The sequence below is a fragment of the Polypterus senegalus genome, chromosome 2, assembly GCF_016835505.1.
Source record: "Polypterus senegalus isolate Bchr_013 chromosome 2, ASM1683550v1, whole genome shotgun sequence".
NCBI lineage: Eukaryota > Metazoa > Chordata > Cladistia > Polypteriformes > Polypteridae > Polypterus > Polypterus senegalus.
The window spans coordinates 160,101,477-160,123,499 of record NC_053155.1 but is presented as its reverse complement, the minus strand read 5'-3'; the positions used below and the strand labels follow the sequence as shown (position 1 = coordinate 160,123,499).

At 37.2% G+C, this 22,023-nt stretch overlaps 1 protein-coding gene across 1 annotated transcript in view; it reads right to left on the bottom strand.

The window, feature by feature from the left end:
- Window positions 1–6,278: 6,278 nt before the first annotated feature.
- The window catches only part of gucy1b2 (guanylate cyclase 1, soluble, beta 2), a 73,414-nt gene continuing 57,669 nt past the window's right edge, over window positions 6,279–22,023 (bottom strand). Inside the window, exons 14-19 of the mRNA XM_039746282.1 lie at window positions 19,392–19,540; window positions 18,381–18,527; window positions 17,765–17,919; window positions 12,982–13,172; window positions 10,133–10,178; window positions 6,279–6,315 (exon numbers count right to left, since the gene is read on the bottom strand). Coding sequence (XP_039602216.1) covers window positions 6,279–6,315; window positions 10,133–10,178; window positions 12,982–13,172; window positions 17,765–17,919; window positions 18,381–18,527; window positions 19,392–19,540 — 725 coding nt within the window. The remainder of the gene's footprint in view (window positions 6,316–10,132; window positions 10,179–12,981; window positions 13,173–17,764; window positions 17,920–18,380; window positions 18,528–19,391; window positions 19,541–22,023) is intronic.

Below are 22,023 nucleotides of genomic sequence, written 5' to 3'. Positions count from 1 at the left end.
GAGTCACGTGTCCCTCCCCGGCAGCTGACATGCGGAAGTCCTTCTGGCTCGTCTGCTGGACTGAGAACGTTGCCCCTTCGCCGGGTTTTTTGTCTGCATCCCGCAGGACCTCCGGAGGATCTTCGTTGAGGTATGTGCATGGAACAAAATGGGTTATTTTAAAGATTTTAGTTATTGAATCCCCGGCACATACCTCGTGGTAGTCGTCCTTCTCCGGAGGTCTTTCCTGACTCATGCAGCCGCTCTTCAGCTCATCCCAAGTGTCCTCTACGATGAGCATGGAACCTCTGTTTACCCTTTTACTTCCCCATAACGGACTTGGAAAATTTGGGTTCAGGCGATGTTGCTGTGTGACCTGATGCTGTCGTCTTAGGGTTTTCTGCCCACAGAAAATTTGTACAGGTCCTCTGCCAAAAAGACGGCCAGAGAATCCTGGGGGTATTGGCCGGGATGACAGGCCGGCCATATACAACAACATAAACACAGTATAACCCTGAAGCAACAGGTATACTATTTGTATCAATGTACGTATAGTTAGGTCCATAAATATTTGGACAGAGACAACCTTTTTCTAATTTTGGTTCTGTACATTACCACAATGAATTTTAAATGAAACAACTCCGATGCAGTTAAAGTGCAGACTTTCAGCTTTAATTCAGTGGGTTGAACAAAAAGATTGCGTAAAAATGTGAGGCAACTAAAGCATTTTTGACACAATCCCTTTATTTCTGGGGCTCAAAAGTAATTGGACAATTGAGTCAAAGGCTATTTCATGGGCAGGTGTGGGCAAGTCTGTCGTTATGTCATTATCAATTAAGCAGAAAAAAGGCCTGGAGTTGATTTGAGGTGTGGTGCTTGCATGTGGAAGATTTTGCTGTGAACAGACAACATGCGGTCAAAGGGGCTCTCCATGCAGGTGAAAGAAGTCATCCTTAAGCTGTGAAAACAAAAAAAACATCCGAGAAATTGCTATAATATTACGAGTGGCAAAATCTACATTTTGGTACATCCTGAGAAGAAAGCAAGCACTGGTGAACTCAGCAACACAAAAAGACCTGGACGTCTACGAAGACAACAGTGGTGGATGATCGCAGAATCATTTCCATGGTGAAGAGAAACCCCTTCACAACAGCCAACCAAGTGAACAACACTCTCCAGAGGGTAGGTGTATCGATATCCAAGTCTACCATAAAGAGAAGACTGCATGAAAGTCAACACAGAGGGTGCACTGCAAGGTGCAAGCCACTCATAAGCCTCAAGAATAGAAAAGCTAGATTGGACTTTGCTAAAGAACATCTAAAAAAATCAGCACAGTTCTGGAAAAACATTCTTTGAACAGATGAAAGCAAGATCAACCTCTACCAGAATGATCGCAAGAAAAAAGTATGGAGAAGGCGTGGAACAGCTCATTATCCAAAGCATACCACATCATCTGTAAAACACGGTGGAGGCAGTGTGATGGCTTGGGCGTGCACGGCTGCCAGTGGCACTGGGACACTAGTGTTTATTGATGATGTGACACAGGACAGAAGCAGACGAATGACTTCTGAGGTGTTCAGAGACATACTGTCTGCTCAAATCCAGCTAAATGCAGTCAAATTGATTGGGTGGCATTTCATGATACAGATGGACAATGGCCCAGAACATACAGCCAAAGCAACCCAGGAGTTTATTAAAGCAAAGAAGTGGAAAATTCTTGAATGGCCAAGTCAGTCACCTGATCTTAACCCAATTGAGAATGAATTTCACTTGTTGAAGACTAAACTTTGGACAGAAAGGCCAACAAACAAAGAGCAACTGAAAGCCACTGTAGTAAAGGCCTGACAGAGCATTAAAAAGGAAGAAACCCAGCATCTGGTGATGTCTCTGAATTCAAGACTTCAGGCTGTCATTGGCAGCAAAGGGTTTTCAGCCAAGTATTAGAAATGAACATTTTATTTCCAGTTAATTTGTCCAATTACTTTTGAGCCCCTGAAATAAAGGGATTGTGTTAAAAATGATTTAGTTGCTCAACCCACTGAATTAAAGCTGAAAGTCTGCACTTCAACTGCATCAGAGTTGTTTCATTTAAAATTCACTGTGGTAATGTACAGAACCAAAATTAGAAAAAAGTTTTCTCTGTCCAAATATTTATGGACCTAACTGTATAATTATGTACTCATCCAAATGTTTGCTTTCAAAATTATTTTTCGTGCCAGTCCTTATTAAAAGTTTATTTACCAGTTGACTCAGAGGAAGCTTACATTTTGACACTAGATTGGGGTTTTTGTGCTGTAATTCACCCATCTTCTCAGGTCTTCTGTTGCAGTTACCCTACAGATTTTCAATGTGTTATTTATTTATTTATTTATTTATTTATTGTCTTTTCTTGTTGTTGCTTCTTTTTTCTTGTATTTCACATTTGGAATAAACTAAGTACATTAGAAAAATCTAGATCAGAAGAGACCATTCAGCCCAACAAAGCTCACCAATCCTATCCACTTAATTCTTCTAAAAAAAAAAAAACATTGTCTAGGTTTGAAAGTTCCTAAAGTCTTACAGTCTGCTACGCTACTTGGTAGCTTATTCCAAGTGCCTATGGTTCTCTGTGTAAAGAAAAACTTCCTAATGTCTGTGCGAAATTTACCCTTAACATGTTTACAACTGTGTCCCTGTGTTCTTGATGAACTCATTTTAAAATAACAGTCTCGTTCCACTGTACTAATTCCTATCATAATTTTAAACACTTCAATTATGTCATCTCTTAATCTTCTTTTGGTTCGAATCCAGTAAATGCCAAAAGGGTCTCTGCTCTGTTGGGCCCTTGAATAAGGCCCTTAACCTGCAATTGCTGAGCACTTTGAGTAGTGAGAAAAGCGCTATATAAATGCAAAGAATTATTATTATTAAAATCAGTAGCTGAAAGGTTTATTTTTTTTTTGTTCTTTTGTTATTGTTTTTTTTCCCTCAAATGCTTGCATGAATGGAGTGATACAGTGACAGTCTCCAGGTGTGTTAATTGAACTGTAAACTGAACTCTACAATGCTTCAACGTCATACTAATCAGTAATTACAACACAAGTGTAGTTTCCTTCATCAAACTTATCATTTTCAATAAAGTCAAAACTTTGCTTAGAATGTGACCCCAGCTTTATGTGTAACAGTGCCAAATGTTGACCTGTTACATAAGCATTATATTTGTTGCCATTTACATACAGCTGTTACATGTAGTACAAATGACTAATCATAGACAACCATATGTCATTAGAATGCTCTGAACCTCAGCCATCCAGTGGCAATGAGCCTTTTACTATATGCGGCTTAATGTAGGAGGGATATTTGATAAAAGCAGACTAACTCAGCTGCATGTTGCTCAGTTGCCTTGGAGTATACAGTGGTGTGAAAAACTATTTGCCCCCTTCCTGATTTCTTATTCTTTTGCATGTTTGTCACACAAAATGTTTCTGATCATCAAACACATTTAACCATTAGTCAAATATAACACAAGTAAACACAAAATGCAGTTTTTAAATAATGGTTTTTATTATTTAGGGAGAAAAAAAGTCCAAACCTACATGGCCCTGTGTGAAAAAGTAATTGCCCCCTTGTTAAAAAATAACCTAACTGTGGTGTATCACACCTGAGTTCAATTTGCGTAGCCACCCCCAGGCCTGATTACTGCCACACCTGTTTCAATCAAGAAATCACTTAAATAGGAGCTGCTTGATACAGAGAAGTAGACCAAAAGCACCTCAAAAGCTAGACATCATGCCAAGATCCAAAGAAATTCAGGAACAAATGAGAACAGAAGTAATTGAGATCTATCAGTCTGGTAAAGGTTATAAAGCCATTTCTAAAGCTTTGGGACTCCAGCGAACCACAGTGAGAGCCATTATCCACAAATGGCAAAAACATGGAACAGTGGTGAACCTTCCCAGGAGTGGCCGCACGACCAAAATTACCCCAAGAGCGCAGAGGCGACTCATCCGAGAGGTCACAAAAGACCCCAGGACAACGTCTAAAGAACTGCAGGCCTCACTTGCCTCAATTAAGGTCAGTGTTCACGACTCCACCATAGAAAAGAGACTGGGCAAAAACGGCCTGCATGGCAGATTTCCAAGATGCAAACCACTGTTAAGCAAAAAGAACATTAGGGCTCGTCTCAATTTTGCTAAGAAACATCTCAATGATTGCCAAGACTTTTGGGAAAATACCTTGTGGACTGATGAGACAAAAGTTGAACTTTTGGAAGGCAAATGCCCGTTACATCTGGCGTAAAAGGAACACAGCATTTCAGAAAAAGAACATCATACCAACAGTAAAATATGGTGGTGGTAGTGTGATGGTCTGGGGTTGTTTTGCTGCTTCAGGACCTGGAAGACTTGCTGTGATAGATGGAACCATGAATTCTACTGTCTACCAAAAAATCCTGAAGGAGAATGTCCGGCCATCTGTTCGTCAACTCAAGCTGAAGCGATCTTGGGTGCTGCAACAGGACAATGACCCAAAACACACCAGCAAATCCACCTCTGAATGGCTGAAGAAAAACAAAATGAAGACTTTGGAGTGGCCTAGTCAAAGTCCTGACCTGAATCCAATTGAGATGCTATGGCATGACCTTAAAAAGGCGGTTCATGCTAGAAAACCCTCAAATAAAGCTGAATTACAACAATTCTGCAAAGATGAGTGGGCCAAAATTCCTCCAGAGCGCTGTAAAACACTCATTGCAAGTTATCATAAGCGCTTGATTGCAGTTATTGCTGCTAAGGGTGGCCCAACCAGTTATTAGGTTCAGGGGGCAATTACTTTTTCACACAGGGCCATGTAGGTTTGGATTTTTTTTTCTCCCTAAATAATAAAAACCATCATTTAAAAACTGCATTTTGTTTTTGCTTGTGTTATATTTGACTAATAGTTAAATGTGTTTGATGATCAGAAACATTTTGTGTGACAAACATGCAAAAGAATAAGAAATCAGGAAGGGGGCAAATAGTTTTTCACACCACTGTACATGTGCAAATTGCATATTCTAATAACGAAAGAGAGAAGGCAACATGGAAACTTATGATTTATTTAAAAGAAGACACTTCTGGGTATATAAAAATACCATTACTGCTTTTGATTGACTTGTGGGTTTATTGCATCATACACAAACAACTCCGAAATTTGGCAGTGTCTGACCAGTGGAACTTCTGTGGTTGTTGGTTTCTTTCTTCTTTAAAGTATTGTAACAATTGAGATACTCTTTCTTGTAGATTATACAGCCTCCGCCCCTAGATACCTTGCAGTGAGTCATGTAGCATGATGATGATGATGAATATTAACATGCAAGTAATCAACACTTCAATGAGTAAAACAGAATACGCCTGTCTGCATGTTAGATTAGCTAGCTGTCTGTATAAGTTACTCTTAAGTTATGAGCTGAATTGAAGTGTACCAGGACAATAAACTGGCATCTCTGTAAGGGCTGCCTTCTCCTTGTTCTCCATTTTGGCAAGATTGGTGCTTGCTGTTGGCCTGCAAACCTATAAGGAATGAAATGATCAGGTTGAAATTCTGACCTAACCTAGTTGAAATGTTGTGGCATGACTTTGAAATATGCAGCTGATGTACTTTTAGGATTTAAAGGAATATCACATCATGTTAGGATCAAACTAACCTTAACTTTAGTGGGTAAAAAATACTTTTATTTCATTGATTGTGTAATTCAGTCAGCTATGTATTTATGCATAAATGTTTTACAGAGAATATGTTCACATCATACATAAATGTTGTATAGGTAATAAACTGCAATTGCAGTCAGGAATTTCAGTTTATGGGCAAACAGTGCTTGGTATAAAATCCCAGACTGGCTTGACAGAAAAAACAATGGGCATGGTGAAATTCTCACAGATTTTTGAAAATTAAATTAATGAATAAGACACAAAGCAATAGGAAGAGAATTTTATATATCATTTATTAATAGAATATTTCATATTCTGTATTTTTGTTATAAATTGCAATGTGGTGACTGACATTAAATATATACCATATTTAAAAATTATTGCCTTTGTTTATTATGTTATTTTGCCCTTCAATTATAAGTTACTTCTTTCAATAAGAAAAAGACATATCAAGTTATTACAATGTGAAAAGTTTTTAAATTATTTTTAAAAATATGAATCATGTACTGTACCTTTTTTGTAAGTATTGCTGAGCTTTGTGTAAATCATTCCAGTCACTAATTTAGACACATTACAAATTATGTAATCATTGCACGTTTGGCTTAATTCTGAGATACATCTTTGTCAGCTAGATGATTATAACAAATTGCAAAACTTGGTATTCAAAGTTTCATTTAAAGAACCATAATCATTCGTGATTTCTGCTTGAAGCTTCATGCCAACCAGTGAAGTTCTTTTTGTTCTTTCTCCATCAAGACAGTTTTCTGTTAAGTAGAAATTAAATAGAAGAATATTTATTTGAAGGTAAAGCCTAAATCAGATTTAGTATTTTTACACTAGTCTTGTACCAGCAGAACTAGACTTTTTTAGGTCACGCATACAACTCAAATTGTTTGTAGTTTGCGTGTAGTACATTAATTGTTTTAACAAATGACTGAAATCACAATATCATTCAAACTTTATTTTGTACAATACATTTTACAGAGCACACAAACAGATTCAATGTGAAGATAGGTTGCAGTTTTTATGCTATCAAATGGGGAAAGTGCTGAATACTTTCTGATTTTAGATTTCAGAGCAGCTAATACAGTATGACACATGAGCCAACCCTGAATAATGCCATAATGACCCTTGCTTTTTATTTCATCTAGGCTGTTAATGGAAGATAACCGTACAGTTTAGTTTCAACTCTTTAAGCACCTTCAGCCATTCTCTTCACTGTCTAGTACAACAATAATGTGTTAAAAATAATGATGTGTAAAACAAATGGAAATAAAACTAATAATAAAATATTATAATTTGTAAGTCATGTTTGGCATTTCCATAGATTTCTTAGCACAATAATGAGCCCCTTGAGTGATTATCTTCTAAAATGACAATTTAAATAGAGGATAGTGCTGCCGTCTCACTGCTCTAAGGATCTAGATTCAACTCCCATCTATGCAAAAGTCTGCAGAGTTTGCACATTTACTACATGGCTGCCAGAACCTTTTCCTGTCTGCTCGTTTCCTCTCACTTCTCAGCTTTGTGCTGGTTACTTTACTTTGGTGACTTTAAAGCGACACAGTTTGCAAGTGCACGTGAACATGTTTTGTAATGGGCTGGTTGGTTCTTGCATTGTGCTTGATGTTGCTGTGGCCTGTAAATTGGAGTAAACTAGTTTATAAATTGTATACATAGATTTGAACTGTACACAACTGAATTTTTTATTTGAATGTCCTTTTTAGTACATGAATGGTTTCCAACAGTGATTGCCTTTACATTGCTAATGATTACGGCTATTTATTAGTGTTGTAATGAAAAAATTGAGAACAAGTGAAGTAAATAAGTGTTATGATTAGAGATGCACGATATAGCGGGAACTGTATTGTTATCGGCCGATGTTCATTAAAAATGAGGACATTGAAAACGGTCAGATGTGTACATTTTAACCGTTACAGCCAACCGATGTAATTCAGGCTTGTCAACACTGTCAGTTCCCTAAATAATTAAATGTTGTTTTCATTGTTCGGCAAGGCAGACATTAAGCTGCAGAAAAACATGCATGCAAGCGCAGCCCCTTGAGCTCACAAAAAACGCCACAGGGTTTCCTAGTTATGCTGACAGGAGCACTACCCACGTTGTTTATTCATTGGGCTGATATCGGTAGTAAAGCAGTATGTCAGCCGTGTGGTCATATTTTTCTGTGAAAAAGGAAGATAACAGAGTTGCTATCTGCTCTGCCTGCAAAAATGAGATAATGCGAGGAGGCTACAGAATTAAATCTTTCAATACCACAAATTTAATTACCCATCTGAAGAATCACCATAATGAATTATACACAGATTTTCTAGCAGCTAATACTACCAAAACAAAAGTTAAATCAGACGCTGTCTGGCTCACTAGCGGTAGCCTTTGTAAGAAAGGCGCTATATAGGCGCTTGACCTGACACAGATGGACACGGAGGCACGTATAAAAACACAAAGACTTTATTTTTTTCTCTTCAGCTGTGGGACACGTCTTCCCCGTGCCACACAGCCCAAAAACAGTCCCAAAGCACAAACACAATAGCACAACACACTTTTCTTTGTCTTCTACCACCACTCCTTCCTAAGCTTCATCTTCTTCCTCCCAACTCTGGCTCCTCGAGTGGTGGTGGCTGGGCCCTTTTATAGCCCACCCAGAAGCGTTCCAGGTGATTAACCACCTGGTCCTAATTGCACTTCCGGGTGGGGCTGAAGACTCGTCCAGCCGGGCTGTTGGAAGCAGACAGCCCCCAGCGGCCACTCCGGGCCCCAACCAAACTGTGGAGGATTCCATCTCCCATGGAGCCCTGCACCAAGCGTCCTGAGGGAGGTATTGGACTGTCCATGGTGGCTCTCACGGAACATAAGCAGCAGGGGTGTCCCTGCCGGGCATGCGACCCGGCTGTCCTTCACACCTTATACAGCAAACCCTCAGACAGCGCCAGAGCTAAAGGCGTAACTGCTAAAATAATGGAAATGATCACACTCAATGACCAGCCTTTTTCCCTAGTTGAGGAGAAGGGATTTCGTCAGTTACTACAGCATTTAGAACCTTGCTACATTCTTCCAAGCTGGTGATACTTTGCAAGTGTCTCACTGCCTGCATTATATGATGTGATTGCTACTCATATCCATGAGCTTTTAAGAAACAATGCCACCAGCATTAACTTCACTACATATATGTGGAGCTCAGAGGTCAGCCCCATGAGCATGTTGAGTCGAACTGCACACTGGATTGACAACAGTTTTGAGTCAAAAAGAGTAGTGTTGCATGCTAAAGAGTTCTCCGGTTCTCATTCTGTAACTTTTATCTCGCAAGCTTTCGATTCCATGTTAGTGAATTGGAACATTTCAAAAAGTAATGTGCACGTTGTGCTTTGTGACAATATGGCAAAAGCTATGGAAGAAAGTGGCATTAAAAGTTTAAGCTGCATGGCTCACACTTTGCTCTCTCAACATTTCAAGGCACACCTGCGTTACAAAGTATTTCATTTTGGAACAGCTTGTGCTGTATCTCTTAAAAGTGCATCCGCATCACACTTAATACAGAATACCCTTTATATGACCCAAATCATTACACAGGTCTACAAAAAAAATTTTTTCAGGTGCCAAGGTTTTTTGAATAGATTTAGGGTATTTTGAGGGTGCTGAATTCAAAAATCCCATTACTTTTGCTGAATTGGTATTAGTTTTTGAGATAATGGACATCCATGAAAATAATGCATTCCCCCAATGTGACCTGTGTGATAACAAATGCAATAGCTTTTGGTCTGTCTTTTGACTCTTTAACAGTGTCTTAGGTAATGAAATATCCCATATAATTACTTTGTACTTCAATTTGTATGCCTACAATGCTATAAAAGCGACTTTTGAAGCCAGAATTCAACTGTGAATTTGAAGAGGAAAGTAGTCAGCTACAGTATAAGTTTGTCAAACCAGTCTTGGTTTATACCCAAAAAGTTCTGTCTTAATAAGTATATAAATATATGTAAAAATTATGACTTCATCAAGAAGAGACTGCTTCAACAATCCTGATGTATTCTGCTACATCTGTGGGGAATACATGGTTGAAAAACAAAGAAGAAATATCACAGACTTTGTGCATCAAGTATACCTGGCTTATTTTGGAGTACAGCTAGAAGACCAGGATAAGTCTTGGGCTCCACATACAGTATGGTTTGCAAAACGTGTGGAGCATCTACGACAGTGGACAAAAGGTGAAAGAAAAAGTTTAAACTTTGGTGTGCCAGTGGTATGGAGAGAACCGAAAAACCACCATGATGATTGTTATTTTTGTGTTGTAAAGATTAAAGGCTTTAATCATTACAAAAAAGAAATCTTATAAAGGCAGAAGTTAAAATTACAGCCTATCGGACAAGAGAAGAGAGGCTTCTCCCATATTTCAACCAAGAGGAAGAACTTGTATACTGCAATGATATCTCAGGAATTGTACTTAAAATGGGACTAACAAGCTTGAAATTGCAGAATGGTAACCGTTATGCATCTCTTCCCATTGCTCACTCAACAAAACTTAAAGAATAATATGAAAATGTAAAAATCGTATTGCAGAAAATCTGTTATCATGAACATCAGTGGTCGATTTGTGTTGATCTGAAGATGGAGAACTTCTTGCTTGGACAGCAATCTGGATACACAAAATACCCATGCTTTATGTGTCTCTGGGATAGCAGGGCAAAGCATGATCATTGGACAAAAGTGTCATGGTCTACAAGGGAAGAAATGATTGTTGGCGCTGCGAATATCATCAACAAGCCGCTGGTGGACAAGAACAAAATCATTCTCCCACCGCTTCATATTAAGCTATGATTGATGAAGCAATTTGTTAGGGCTTTGGACAAAATGGGTAATTGCTTCAAGTACATTTGTAGATCATTCCCTGAATAGAGCATGGAAAAACTAAACACTGGAATCTTTGATGGTCCTCAGATTCGTAAACTCATGAACGATTCCAATTTTACCAAATGCACGAATGAGACTGAGGCTTCGGCCTGGAAGAGTTTTGTCTCTGTTGTGAAGAACTACTTGTGTAATCACAGAGCAGACAATTATGAAGAATTGGTACAAGATATGCTTGTTAACTTCAGAAATTTGTGAGATAGTGTATCTTTATGCTTATATTATCTCCATAGCCATTTAAACAGATTTCCAGATAACCTCGGAGACTTCAGCGAGGAACAAGGTGAAAGGTTCCACCAGGATATGAAGGTAATGGAGGAGAAATATCAAGGCAGATGGGACCTACACATGATGGCAGACTACTGTTGGAGTCTCCAACATGATTGTCCTGATGACACACATAAAAGGAAATCACATAAACAGCATTTTTTGAAACATTGACATTAGTAACAATTAATAACGAATTAATATTGTATTAATTAATCAAATCATACATAACTTTTTTCCTTTCACTGTTAGATATTTTTAATTTCTTTTTTTATGATGTTAAACTGTTTACTTACTAGTTGTAACTAAAATAAAAATATTCTTGCAATTCTGAATGTTTTTCAAACGTGTTGCGTTAATTAATTAATTAACTATTAAATATCTCAGAAACTAGAGCCAATCTGGCAAAACCAAAGTTATTTTCTTAATTAGCACCATAAACTTAATATAAAACTGTTCAGACATCATTGGCACCAAAATCACTGTATACCAGTGATACATCAAGCTTTAAACATCACATTTTTGTTAATGGTGGTGGTTGGTACAAGCGGTTGTCCTGTTTTTCTTTACCACAAATCTGGTCAACCTAATAATACTGTAGTTTATTATTTTTTAATTATAATATAGGTAAACGTTTATGAACTTTTTTTTTCAGCTGAATAACTATCTCAGCGAGCCCACTATCTCCAGAAATAACTGCACCCTCCAGTATTGGAAAAGAAGTACAGCCCGTTTTCCAACCTTTGCCAAGGCAGTGATCAAGAACCTATTGGCACCTCTTACCAGTGTAGACAGTAAACGCCTTTTTTCAGCTGTGTCAAATATAGTAAATGAAAAGAGAAACAGGCTTGCTGGTGAAAAAGCAGAAATGCTTCTTTTTGTTAAGAAAAACCTACCATTTGTACTTTTAAAGAAGCCAATTTAAGCTCAGGATTACAGGTCTCATTGTATCCTTTATGTTAGTTTTATTTAAAGTAATATATGTCTGATTATACCAGATAGAATATGTATTAATTTTTTTGTTAATATACCCAATGCCATGTTATTTAATGGCATAATGTTGTGATGTGCTTAAGTTACTCAGAATGTGTATGTTAAGCAGATTTCTATATATGACCTGCAGCATTTTTTCTATAGAGATGAGCCATATCCTGCTCTTTTTCCCCCGCATAAATTACTGGTTGCTTATATAGCAAAGAAGAGCATAAAATTCAGCAAGTTAATAAAAAGTTAATCTCTGTTTCACATGCTACTGTTGTTTCTTTGATAATGCATAACATATTTTCAGCATACCTGAAGTAAATAAAAAAAAATATATATATCGGCCATCGGTTATCCGTATTGGCAAAGATTGACAAAAACATATTGGTTATCGGTATCGCCCAGAATTTCCATATCGGTGCATCACTACTTATGATATAACGACTGAGAAGCATTTTGTTATAACATATATAGTGTAAAAATAAAAAAATAAACTTGCTTTGTTTGAGTTCATTGTATATAAAACTTTTCAGATTCATTGAATGTCTAGTTTCACATCTGTGTGAGAATCCGTTCTAAAATGGAATCATGTTTTTTGCTTCTTCTTTACATAAATCCCATTCATCACATAAAACCAGTAGGCTGTTATGCCATGAGGGTAATCTAGGCCAACCAGATGGATCCAAGAGATGGATGGTGCACAGACCCTCAAGGTATATATCAACACAGAAATTAACTACAAAATTGCTTCAGTTAATCACCACTGAACTAATTTAGATTAAATATATGGGAACTTTGACAATACTGTAATTTTAATCAACCAAATCAAGTTTTTGTTTAGTTAAACAAGATATAGTGCTCTCTTTTTAATGAAAAAAACCCACTATTTTAAAAATATGTATAGCACCCTTGACAGGACAATTCACTAATAATGGGCCAATTTAGAGTCAACAAATCACTTAACAGGAGCCCTCTGGAAAAAAAGTCCACATAGGCTTATTCAATCTTTACACATTCAGCTGGGATTCAAATCAGGAGGATAGAATCTATGATGCATCAACATCAATACACCATGGTAAATACTGGAAATACAAATACATTTTCAAAAACTTGATTAGCTACATTCTTGCATGCTAGTGGTATGTCCTCTGTGACTCTTTCCACCTACCAGTATCACTGCTATGTGACTGTATGTCTTCCTGATCAAGTGCTGAAGAAGCATGCACCACTGCTTGACCCATGATTTCATCCTCAGAAAGCTCCAGATTTTGGATCAGAAAATAGGTGGACATTTTTCCTTTGCCTTTTACTTCTATTTCTCCTCTCTCGTGTATTTCAAAAACTTTCTTTTTTAGAGCGCTATGGAAAAAAACAATATGTTGGAAACTATAAAGTGAAGTGTTTATCTGCCATATATGGTAGACATCAAAATTCATGAATACAGTTACAAAAATATTTTTCTATGGCTGTTTTCATTAAGTCTGTATTGTAACAAAAAGTAAATCACTTGTGCTTTTCTTCCCTATGGATTTTAAAGGAAAGAATGCATCCATAATTATGTTTGACTTTAAAATTTTAGAGGGAGTCACCAGGCCTGCACCAAGATATTGTCACCCTGAAAAGAAGGTATGACTTTACATTGGAAAGGCATTCTAATCTGTTACACAATGCATGCAAGTAATCCAGTCTTCTTCCTCTTCCTTCTTCTCCGGCTGCTCCTGTTAGGGGTTGCCACAGCGGATCATCTTCTTCCATATCTTTCTGTCCTCTGCATCTTGTTCTGTTACACCCATCACCTGCATGTCCTCTCTCACCACATCCATAAACCTTCTCTTAGGCCTTCCTCTTTTCCTCTTCCCTGGCAGCTCTATGCTTAGCATCCTTCTCCCAATATACTCAGCATCTCTCCTCTACAAATATCCAAACCAACACAATCTTGTCTCTCTGTCTCCTAACCGTCCAACTTGAGCTGAGCCTCTGATGTACTCATTTCTAATCCTGTCCATCCTCATCACACCCAGTGCAAATCTTAGCATCTTTAACTCTGCTACCTCCAGCTCTGTCTCCTCCTTTCTGATCAGTACTACCGTCTCCAACCCATATGCAGTGCATCCAAAAAGTATTCACAGCGCATCACTTTTTCCACATTTTGTTATGTTACAGCCTTATTCCAAAATGGATTAAATTCATTTTTTCCTCAGAATTCTACACACAACACCCCATAATGACAACGTGAAAAAAGTCTACTTGAGGTTTTTGCAAAATTAAAAATAAACTGAAAAAGCACATGTACATAAGTATTCACAGCCTTTGCCATGAAGCTCAAAATTGAGCTCAGGTGCATCCTGTTTCTTCTGATCATCCTTGAGATGTTTCTGCAGCTTAATTGGAGTCCACCTGTGGTAAATTCAGTTGATTGGACATGATTTGGAAAGGGCACACACCTGTCTATATAAGGTCCCACACTTGACAGTTCATGTTAGAGTACAAACCAAGCATGAAGTCAAAGGAATTTTGAGGCACAAATCTGGGGAAGGTTACAGAAAAATGTCTGCTGCTTTGAAGGTCCCAATGAGCACAGTGGCCTCCATCATCCATAAGTGGAAGAAGTTCAAAACCACCAGGACTTTTCCTAGAGCTGGCCCGCCATCTAAACTGAGCGATCGGGGGAGAAGGGCCTTAGTCAGGGAGGTGACCAAGAACCCGATGGTCACTCTGTCAGAGCTCCAGATGTCCTCTGTGGAGAGAGGAGAAGCTTTCAGAAGCACAACCATCTCTGCAGCAATCTGCCAATCAGGCCTGTACGGTAGAGTGGCCAAACAGAAGCTACTCCTTAGTAAAAGGCACATGGCAGCCTGCCTGGAGTTTGCCAAAAGGCACCTGAAAGACTTTGCAAAAACCTCAAGTAAACTTTTTTCACGTTGTCATTATGGGGCGTTGTGTGTAGAATTCTGAGGAAAAAAATTAATTTAATCCATTTTGGAATAAGGCTGTAACATAACAAAATGTGGAAAAAGTGATGCGCTGTCAATACTTTTTGGATGCACTGTAACATAGCTGGTCTCACTACCGTCTTGTAGACCTTCCCTTTCACTCTTGCTGATACCTGTCTGTCACTCTTCTCCACCAATTCCACCCTGCCTGCACTCTCTTTTTCACCTCTCTTCTACAATCCCCATTACTCTGTACTGTTGATCCCAAGTATTTAAACTCATCCACCTTCACCAACTCTACTCCTTGCATCCTCACCATTCCTATGACCTCCCTCTCATTTACACACATGTATTCTGTCTTGTTCCTACTGACCTTCATTCCTCTCCTCTCTAGAGCATATCTCCACCTCTCCAGGGTCTCCTCAACCTGCTCCCAACTATCGCTACAGATCAGAATGTCATCAGCAAACATCATAGTCCCCATGGGGACTCCTGTCTAATCTCATCTGTCAACCTGTCCACCACCATTGCAAATAAGAAAGTACTAAAAGCCGATCCCTGATGTAATCCCACTTCCACCTTGTATGCATCCATCACTCCTACTGCAGACCTTACCACTGTCACCCTCGTACACATCCTGTACAACTCTTACGTACTTCTCTGCCACTCCCGACTTCTTCATGCAATACCACAGCTCCTCTCGAGGCACCCTGTCATATACTTTCTCCAGGTCCACAAACACACAATGCAACTCCTTCTGGCCTTCTCTATACTTCTCCATCAACATCCTCAGAGCAAACAATGCATCTGTGGTGCTCTTTCTTGGCATGAAACTATACTGCTGCTCACTAATCATCACCTCACTTCTTAACCTAGCTTCCACTACTCTTTCCCATAACTTCATGCTGTGGCTCATCAATTTTATCCCCCTGTAGTTATTACAGTCTTTCACATCCCCCTTATTCTTCAATATGGGCACCAGTACACTTCTTCTCTACTCCTCAGGCATCTTTACTTTCAAAGATTCCATTAAACAATATGGTTAAAAACTCCACTGTCATCTCTCCTAAACACCTCCATACTTCCATAAGTATGCCATCTGGACCAACAGCCCTTCCATTTTTCATCCTCTTCATAGCTGTTCTTACTTCCTCCTTGCTAATCCGTTGCACTTCCTGATTCACTATCTCCACATCATCCAACCTTTTTTCTCTCTCATTCTCTTCATCAGCCTCTCAAAGTACTCTTTCTATCTGCTCAACACACTCTCCTCACTTGTCAGTAAATTTCCATCTTTATCCTTTAACACCCTAACCTGCTGCACATATTTCTCAGCTCGGTTCCTCTGTCTAGCCAATCGGTACAGGTCCTTTTCTCCCTCCTTAGTGTCCAGCCTTTCATACAATTCATTATACGCCTTTTCTTTAGCCTTCGCCACCTCTCTCTTCACCTTGCGCCTTATCTCCTTGTACTCCTGTCTACTTTCTACATCTCTCTGACTATCCAACTTCTTCTTTGCCATCCTCCTCCGCTATATACTCTCCTGTATTTCCCCATTCCACCACCAAGTTTTTTTTCCTCCTTCCTCTGTCCAGATGTCACACCAAGCACTCTTCTTCCTGTCACCCTTACTACTTTTGCTATAGTTTCCCAATTGTCTGGTAACTCTTCACTACCACCCAATGTCTGCCTCACCGTCTCTCTAAACTCAACTTTACAGTCTTCCTTTTTCAAATTCCACCATTTGATCCTTGGCTCTGCCCTCACTCTCTATCTAATTTCTTTATGCTTCTCCTCTTTAAGTTATATCTCATCATAGTTGAAAATAAGTTATCTTTTAGCTATAATAGTTTATTATATGATATTTATTTCCAGATGTAAATTCTATGAAGTGATTTAGTTACATCACTGGCTCACTTTTTTGGCAACTTAGCCTAATTGGTGCTCTCAGCAATAAGAATACCAACAATGGCCTTTGGGAAAGGGCCACCTTGGCAGTACATTCCTCTGTTGTGCAACCCCTTATCTCTCTTCATGGAGAAGTTGAGTAGTTTATTTCAGTTTGCCAGTTATCAGCCTTTGAGTACAGGAAGACTACTTGCCTCTCAGGTTTCTCAACCTCTGGACAGCCCTCTTTTATTGGTCTAGTTTTGAGACAAACAGATAAATCTCTCCATTTATATCATAATTGGTTAACGAATGAGCTGAGTAGAAGAGCAGTGAAATAGTTTACTAATTTGAATATATTCAGGTCAATGATTATGAAACCAAAAATGTACATCATAAACCAGCAATGCTGAAGAACCTGAAATTATTAATTTAATTTAAAATTCTTACAGGACAGATCAAAGAGTATTTCCTATAAAAATTAAAAAATTCATACAGTGAACACAACTATCTATCATTGTTACAGAAGTAACAGCAAGGTGTAACTAGGAGCAAGTGAAAATTGAGGGGAAAAAAATCTTGAACTAAAAATAGAAAATTGTAGAAATAATGCTTAGTGTTCCCTAAGAACAGACTGAACTTGAAATAGAAGCTGTACTTTCTTACAATTAGTGTGGAGAAGCCAATATGCAGACAAATGTTTTAGGAAAGATGAAAGTCTAGTGTGCTAGCAGGAAAATATTAAATTGATTATTGAATGTTAAAATGATTGTAAAAAAGAAAACCTTGCTCCAACATCTCTGTATCTTGAAAAGAATGATATGGAGAGATGAGATAGATGTCTTCTTTAGGCTATTGGTGGCTGATGATAATAACACCACTTCATGTTTTCAAGTCCATAAATTGAATCACCATGTTATTATAGAAGGAATGTGTAATTGCTATATGTGTAAAGTAAATGGTTCTAGTATTCATAATAAAGACATAACATTATACTGTATTGGTGCATGGTACAAGAAGATTATCTTTATAAAAAAAAGTGAATATTCAAAGACAGTGCACTTTTCATTGGACAATAATGTCTCTGCCAGATACATTATTTACTGCAGCTGCTTTAATTCTGTACTTCACCTGTAGGCAGTAGGACTTAGATGTATTTTATCAGGCACCCCATGGCTTTCCATTCTAGAAGCTGTGTTTACGGTGTCTCCAAACAAACAGTACCTAGGCATCTTTTCTCCAACCACTCCTGCTAGTACTGGCCCAGTGTGAATCCCGACTCTAATCTGTAAATAGTTAGAGAAGTACATAATTTTCTGTACTATGGCATCATCTTCTGAACACAAATAAGAACAAGCCCATAAATGTAATTAAACAATTGATGGAGGGAAACATGCTTTACATACATCAGTAAATTAAGAAAAATTTAAAAAATAGGAAATTTTGATCAATATGCAATAAGTTTTTGTTTTGTTTTATTTTAAATTTTAACATAAATCAGAGTAACCATGTAAAACTTTACTTTGTTGATGTACATAATACTATTGTATACTGATTAAATGGATACAAGTTTGAGCCTAAATTTAAAAAAAAAACTACATTTCTTACTTGTGCAAGTAGTGAAAACTGTTAAAAGATAAGCATATCCTTGATTATGTTTAGAACATGCAATTAGTTATTTTTAATTGTACCTTTGTTGTTTTAATCAAGAAGTGTTCTAACGCAGATAGTTATATTGGTATTGTACCTGGATAGGTTTTCCTGTGACTGGGCTCATTACTTCTCGTGCAGCTATTCGCATACCCAGAGCAAAATTTGCAACTCGCTCAGCATGAGAGTCAGCTGGAACTGGCACGCCACCTACCACCATGTAGGCATCCCCAATAGTTTCCACCTGAGGAAGCAATGCTAAAATTGATGTCCGTGTCTTGTATTTTTGTTACAAAGATCACCTTAAATTACTGACAAAATTGCTTAGATAATACATGAAAGCTGGTGTAATATGACTTTTTTGCAGACCTTTATGACTACTTACACTGTTGATACAATAAATAGAATGGGTTTAGAAGATATATGTGATTCTAAACAGCTAAAACGATTGCAATATTAAGGTTTCCAGCATGATTCTTCCTGTAAATCTTACAAAGTTTATGGTTTATTATCATTCTTGGCTTTCAATTTATGTAAAATTTTGTAAATTCTTTCTGTGATCATTGTGAATATAAGATATGTTTACAAAGTTATGTTAATAAAAAAATTAAATTTATGCATTTATTTTATAATCTGCTCACTTCATTACAAAGTTATGAGGAGCAAGAGCCTATCCTGGTAGCACTGTGTACAAAGCAGAAACCAACTCCAGATGTAGCACCAGTAGGACATAGTCTCATACACACCCACATGATAAGTCATACTATACTAGGCTATTAGCATATGGAAAGAGACTGCTAAATTTAAAAGTAAAATTACCCACCATTTTTGTAACTATTTCATCATAAATTTTTAGTGTAATGCAAATCATTAAAATAAGTAGAAGATAGGGATCTGCACTGGCAATCGAAAGGTTGTCGGTTCAAATCCCGTAAATGCCAAAAGGCCCTTAAATCTGCAATTGCTGAGTGCTTTGAGTAGTGAGAAAAGCTCTATATAAATGCAAAGAATTATTAAAGAATTATTCAATTACAAGAACAAGTGCAAAATTGTATTCTTCATAAATAACACAATTGTGAATGTAATTCTTCAGTAACATTCCACCTACTTTGTAGACATCATGAATGTTGGTTAATCTGTCAAACCTTGAGTACATTGAGTTCAGCATGTTCACAATTTGTATTGGCTCACAGGCAGCACATATGTTGGTAAAAGTTACAACATCACTAAACAGGATTGTGCAAACTTTGAACTCTCCTGTAATAACCAGAAAAATAACAAATTCCAATTAATTCTTCAAAGGAAAAATTACACTTAAGTAGAAGTATTGGCTACTTATGGAAAAAAACATTACAAATACTCAGTTTTAAAAAAGTGAATAAAAGTGGTTTCTATAAATGCTCTTTAGCAAAACACATTTTAGCTATTTTGGAATTTTTTTTAACTATTTAGCCTGAAATTATGCATATGAATATTTCTTAATTACAGATGACAAGATTGTAGCTAGCAACACCATCACTGTAATTTTAATCATCTCAAAGCTCATTCTTATTGAGAATTTGGCAATTAAATTTTGTAAAACCTGCAGTAAACCGTTGTTTATCACATTACAGTGCTGTTAGACTGGCAAAATGACACCAGGGTGCTTTTAAAAGTTGTCATCCCTGTAATAAAGAATGACTATAGATCTTTACAGAATGAGTCAAGATCAGTTTAGAATCTGTAGGTACCTGAAACATCTGACTTTGTTTATGTGTATATGTACTATAGGTGTGTGTGCCTTAAAAAAAAGTATTCAACCCACAATAATTTTTCACATAAATGTTTGTCATAATTTGATCAGTTCGCCTGGGAATTTTAAAGCCCCATCAACTCTATTGTATTTTTATTTAAAAACACATACATTTGTCTGTTTCCACCCTTCATTCACACTACTCTGTCATTCTTGATCCCTGAAAACAAAGACTTAAAAACGCTCCCCAGAGTCGTGTACTCCTGAAAATGTCGCATTCTGATTGGTTAATGCTTATTTTGTGGCCTTTCCCTGATTGGATCCTGCTTATTAAGTCTAATTCCTTGACTAGAAACCTTTCATGGGATAAAAACATTTTTCAGCATAGCAATCATAGAACTTATTGTGCTGCTTACCTTTATGCTTCTTAATTACATTTTGTAAATTTTGAATGCAACATACATGATTAAAAGCAAATTACACACTGGTCGCTACAGTGTGGCCAGTGACATTACCGTTATAGTGAAAAAGTAAGACCCCTGTGAAAATCAGATTGTAAATAACTCAGTTGACAGAATCTCATCAATATTTATTGCTTTAACTTAATTTGTTCAGCAAGTTGGAGCACATTCTGCCCCAAAATTAATAACAAGGTGCTTAACAAAGTGTATGGGTGTAGAATGTAGACAAGGTTTCAATATTACAGAACATAGTGAGGCAAGAAAGCACAAGCATTGATATAGATGCATAAACATTATTTATTTATAGCGTTAGTTTCACAGATGTCCTTTGGATCAAGATGCGCACTATTGCTGTGGATTTTTATAACCAATCATACTGTGAATGAACAGGGATGGCTAAACACTTTTTTTTTGGTCGCTTTAACATTTTTTACTACACAGTTCCTTCAAAGAGTTTTCCACCAATGCGTACGTAGGCACAGGTCTCCATCATATGTGTTTTTGGGCATTTTAGTATTGACATGGATAGTTTTGTAAACATTTTGAAAATGTCACTGTAGACGGAGATTGTTTTCACTTAAAAATTACATTTTTTCATAGCGCTTTCCAAATAAGAAAGAAATTATAAAACTATATAAAGTAATATTCCAAAAGCTAAAATGTCAGAAATTTAATCATCACTCCTTTCAGTACTTGATTGAACCACAACTAACAGCTATTACAACATGTAATCCATGCTCTGCACCTCCTTCTTTTATTGTAGGATGCTAACCCTATTATTTTTTTAAGGTGGTTCATTCTTTAAATGGTTAAGAAAGAAATTCCCCACTATATCATATTCAGAGAAGATTAGTGAATGTTTGTCTTTGCATTCACCCATAAAGAAGTTTATGTTCTCTCCTCCATATTGGGATATATCTTTTATCATATTGAAAGGTGAACTTACTGGAAGAACATAACATACCTGAAGCTCTGTGCAGTTTTCTAAACAGGATGTTCATCTAAACTTGTAATTAGGAGCAGCAATTGTTTCTATACTCTATTAACTTGGTTCAATTAAATGAATGAATGAGTTTCACAAAAGTATAGAAGTGCCTGCTTGGAGAATAATTGTATCAGGTATTTGAGTTTTCAGCAATTCAAATAAATGTATGCATGCATCAAATGTATTGATATATTAACTTTTGAAATAAGGAAAAGTGTTAAAACTTTTTTAAACAAAGGCTGGACTTTCGTAATTTTACAGTAATTATGATGTGCATGTATTAAACAACACTACACTGCTATCCTAATTAAACCTGAATAATTGTGTGAGTTAGAAAAACAAACCACCTTCTCGCCATGTTTTCTTAAGTCTCAGGGAGAATTGGCATTCCCATGTCTCCATTGTCTTTGAGTGTCACTCAATAAACCAGCAAATTTGGTTATTTTAGTACACCTAGTGAAATTTATGCTTAGTTCATTCTTTTTTTTCCATGTCAATCATGCAATTGCATTCTTTAAACACTATTCTATTTAACATAATCTCAAATTCTCTGAATCCAATT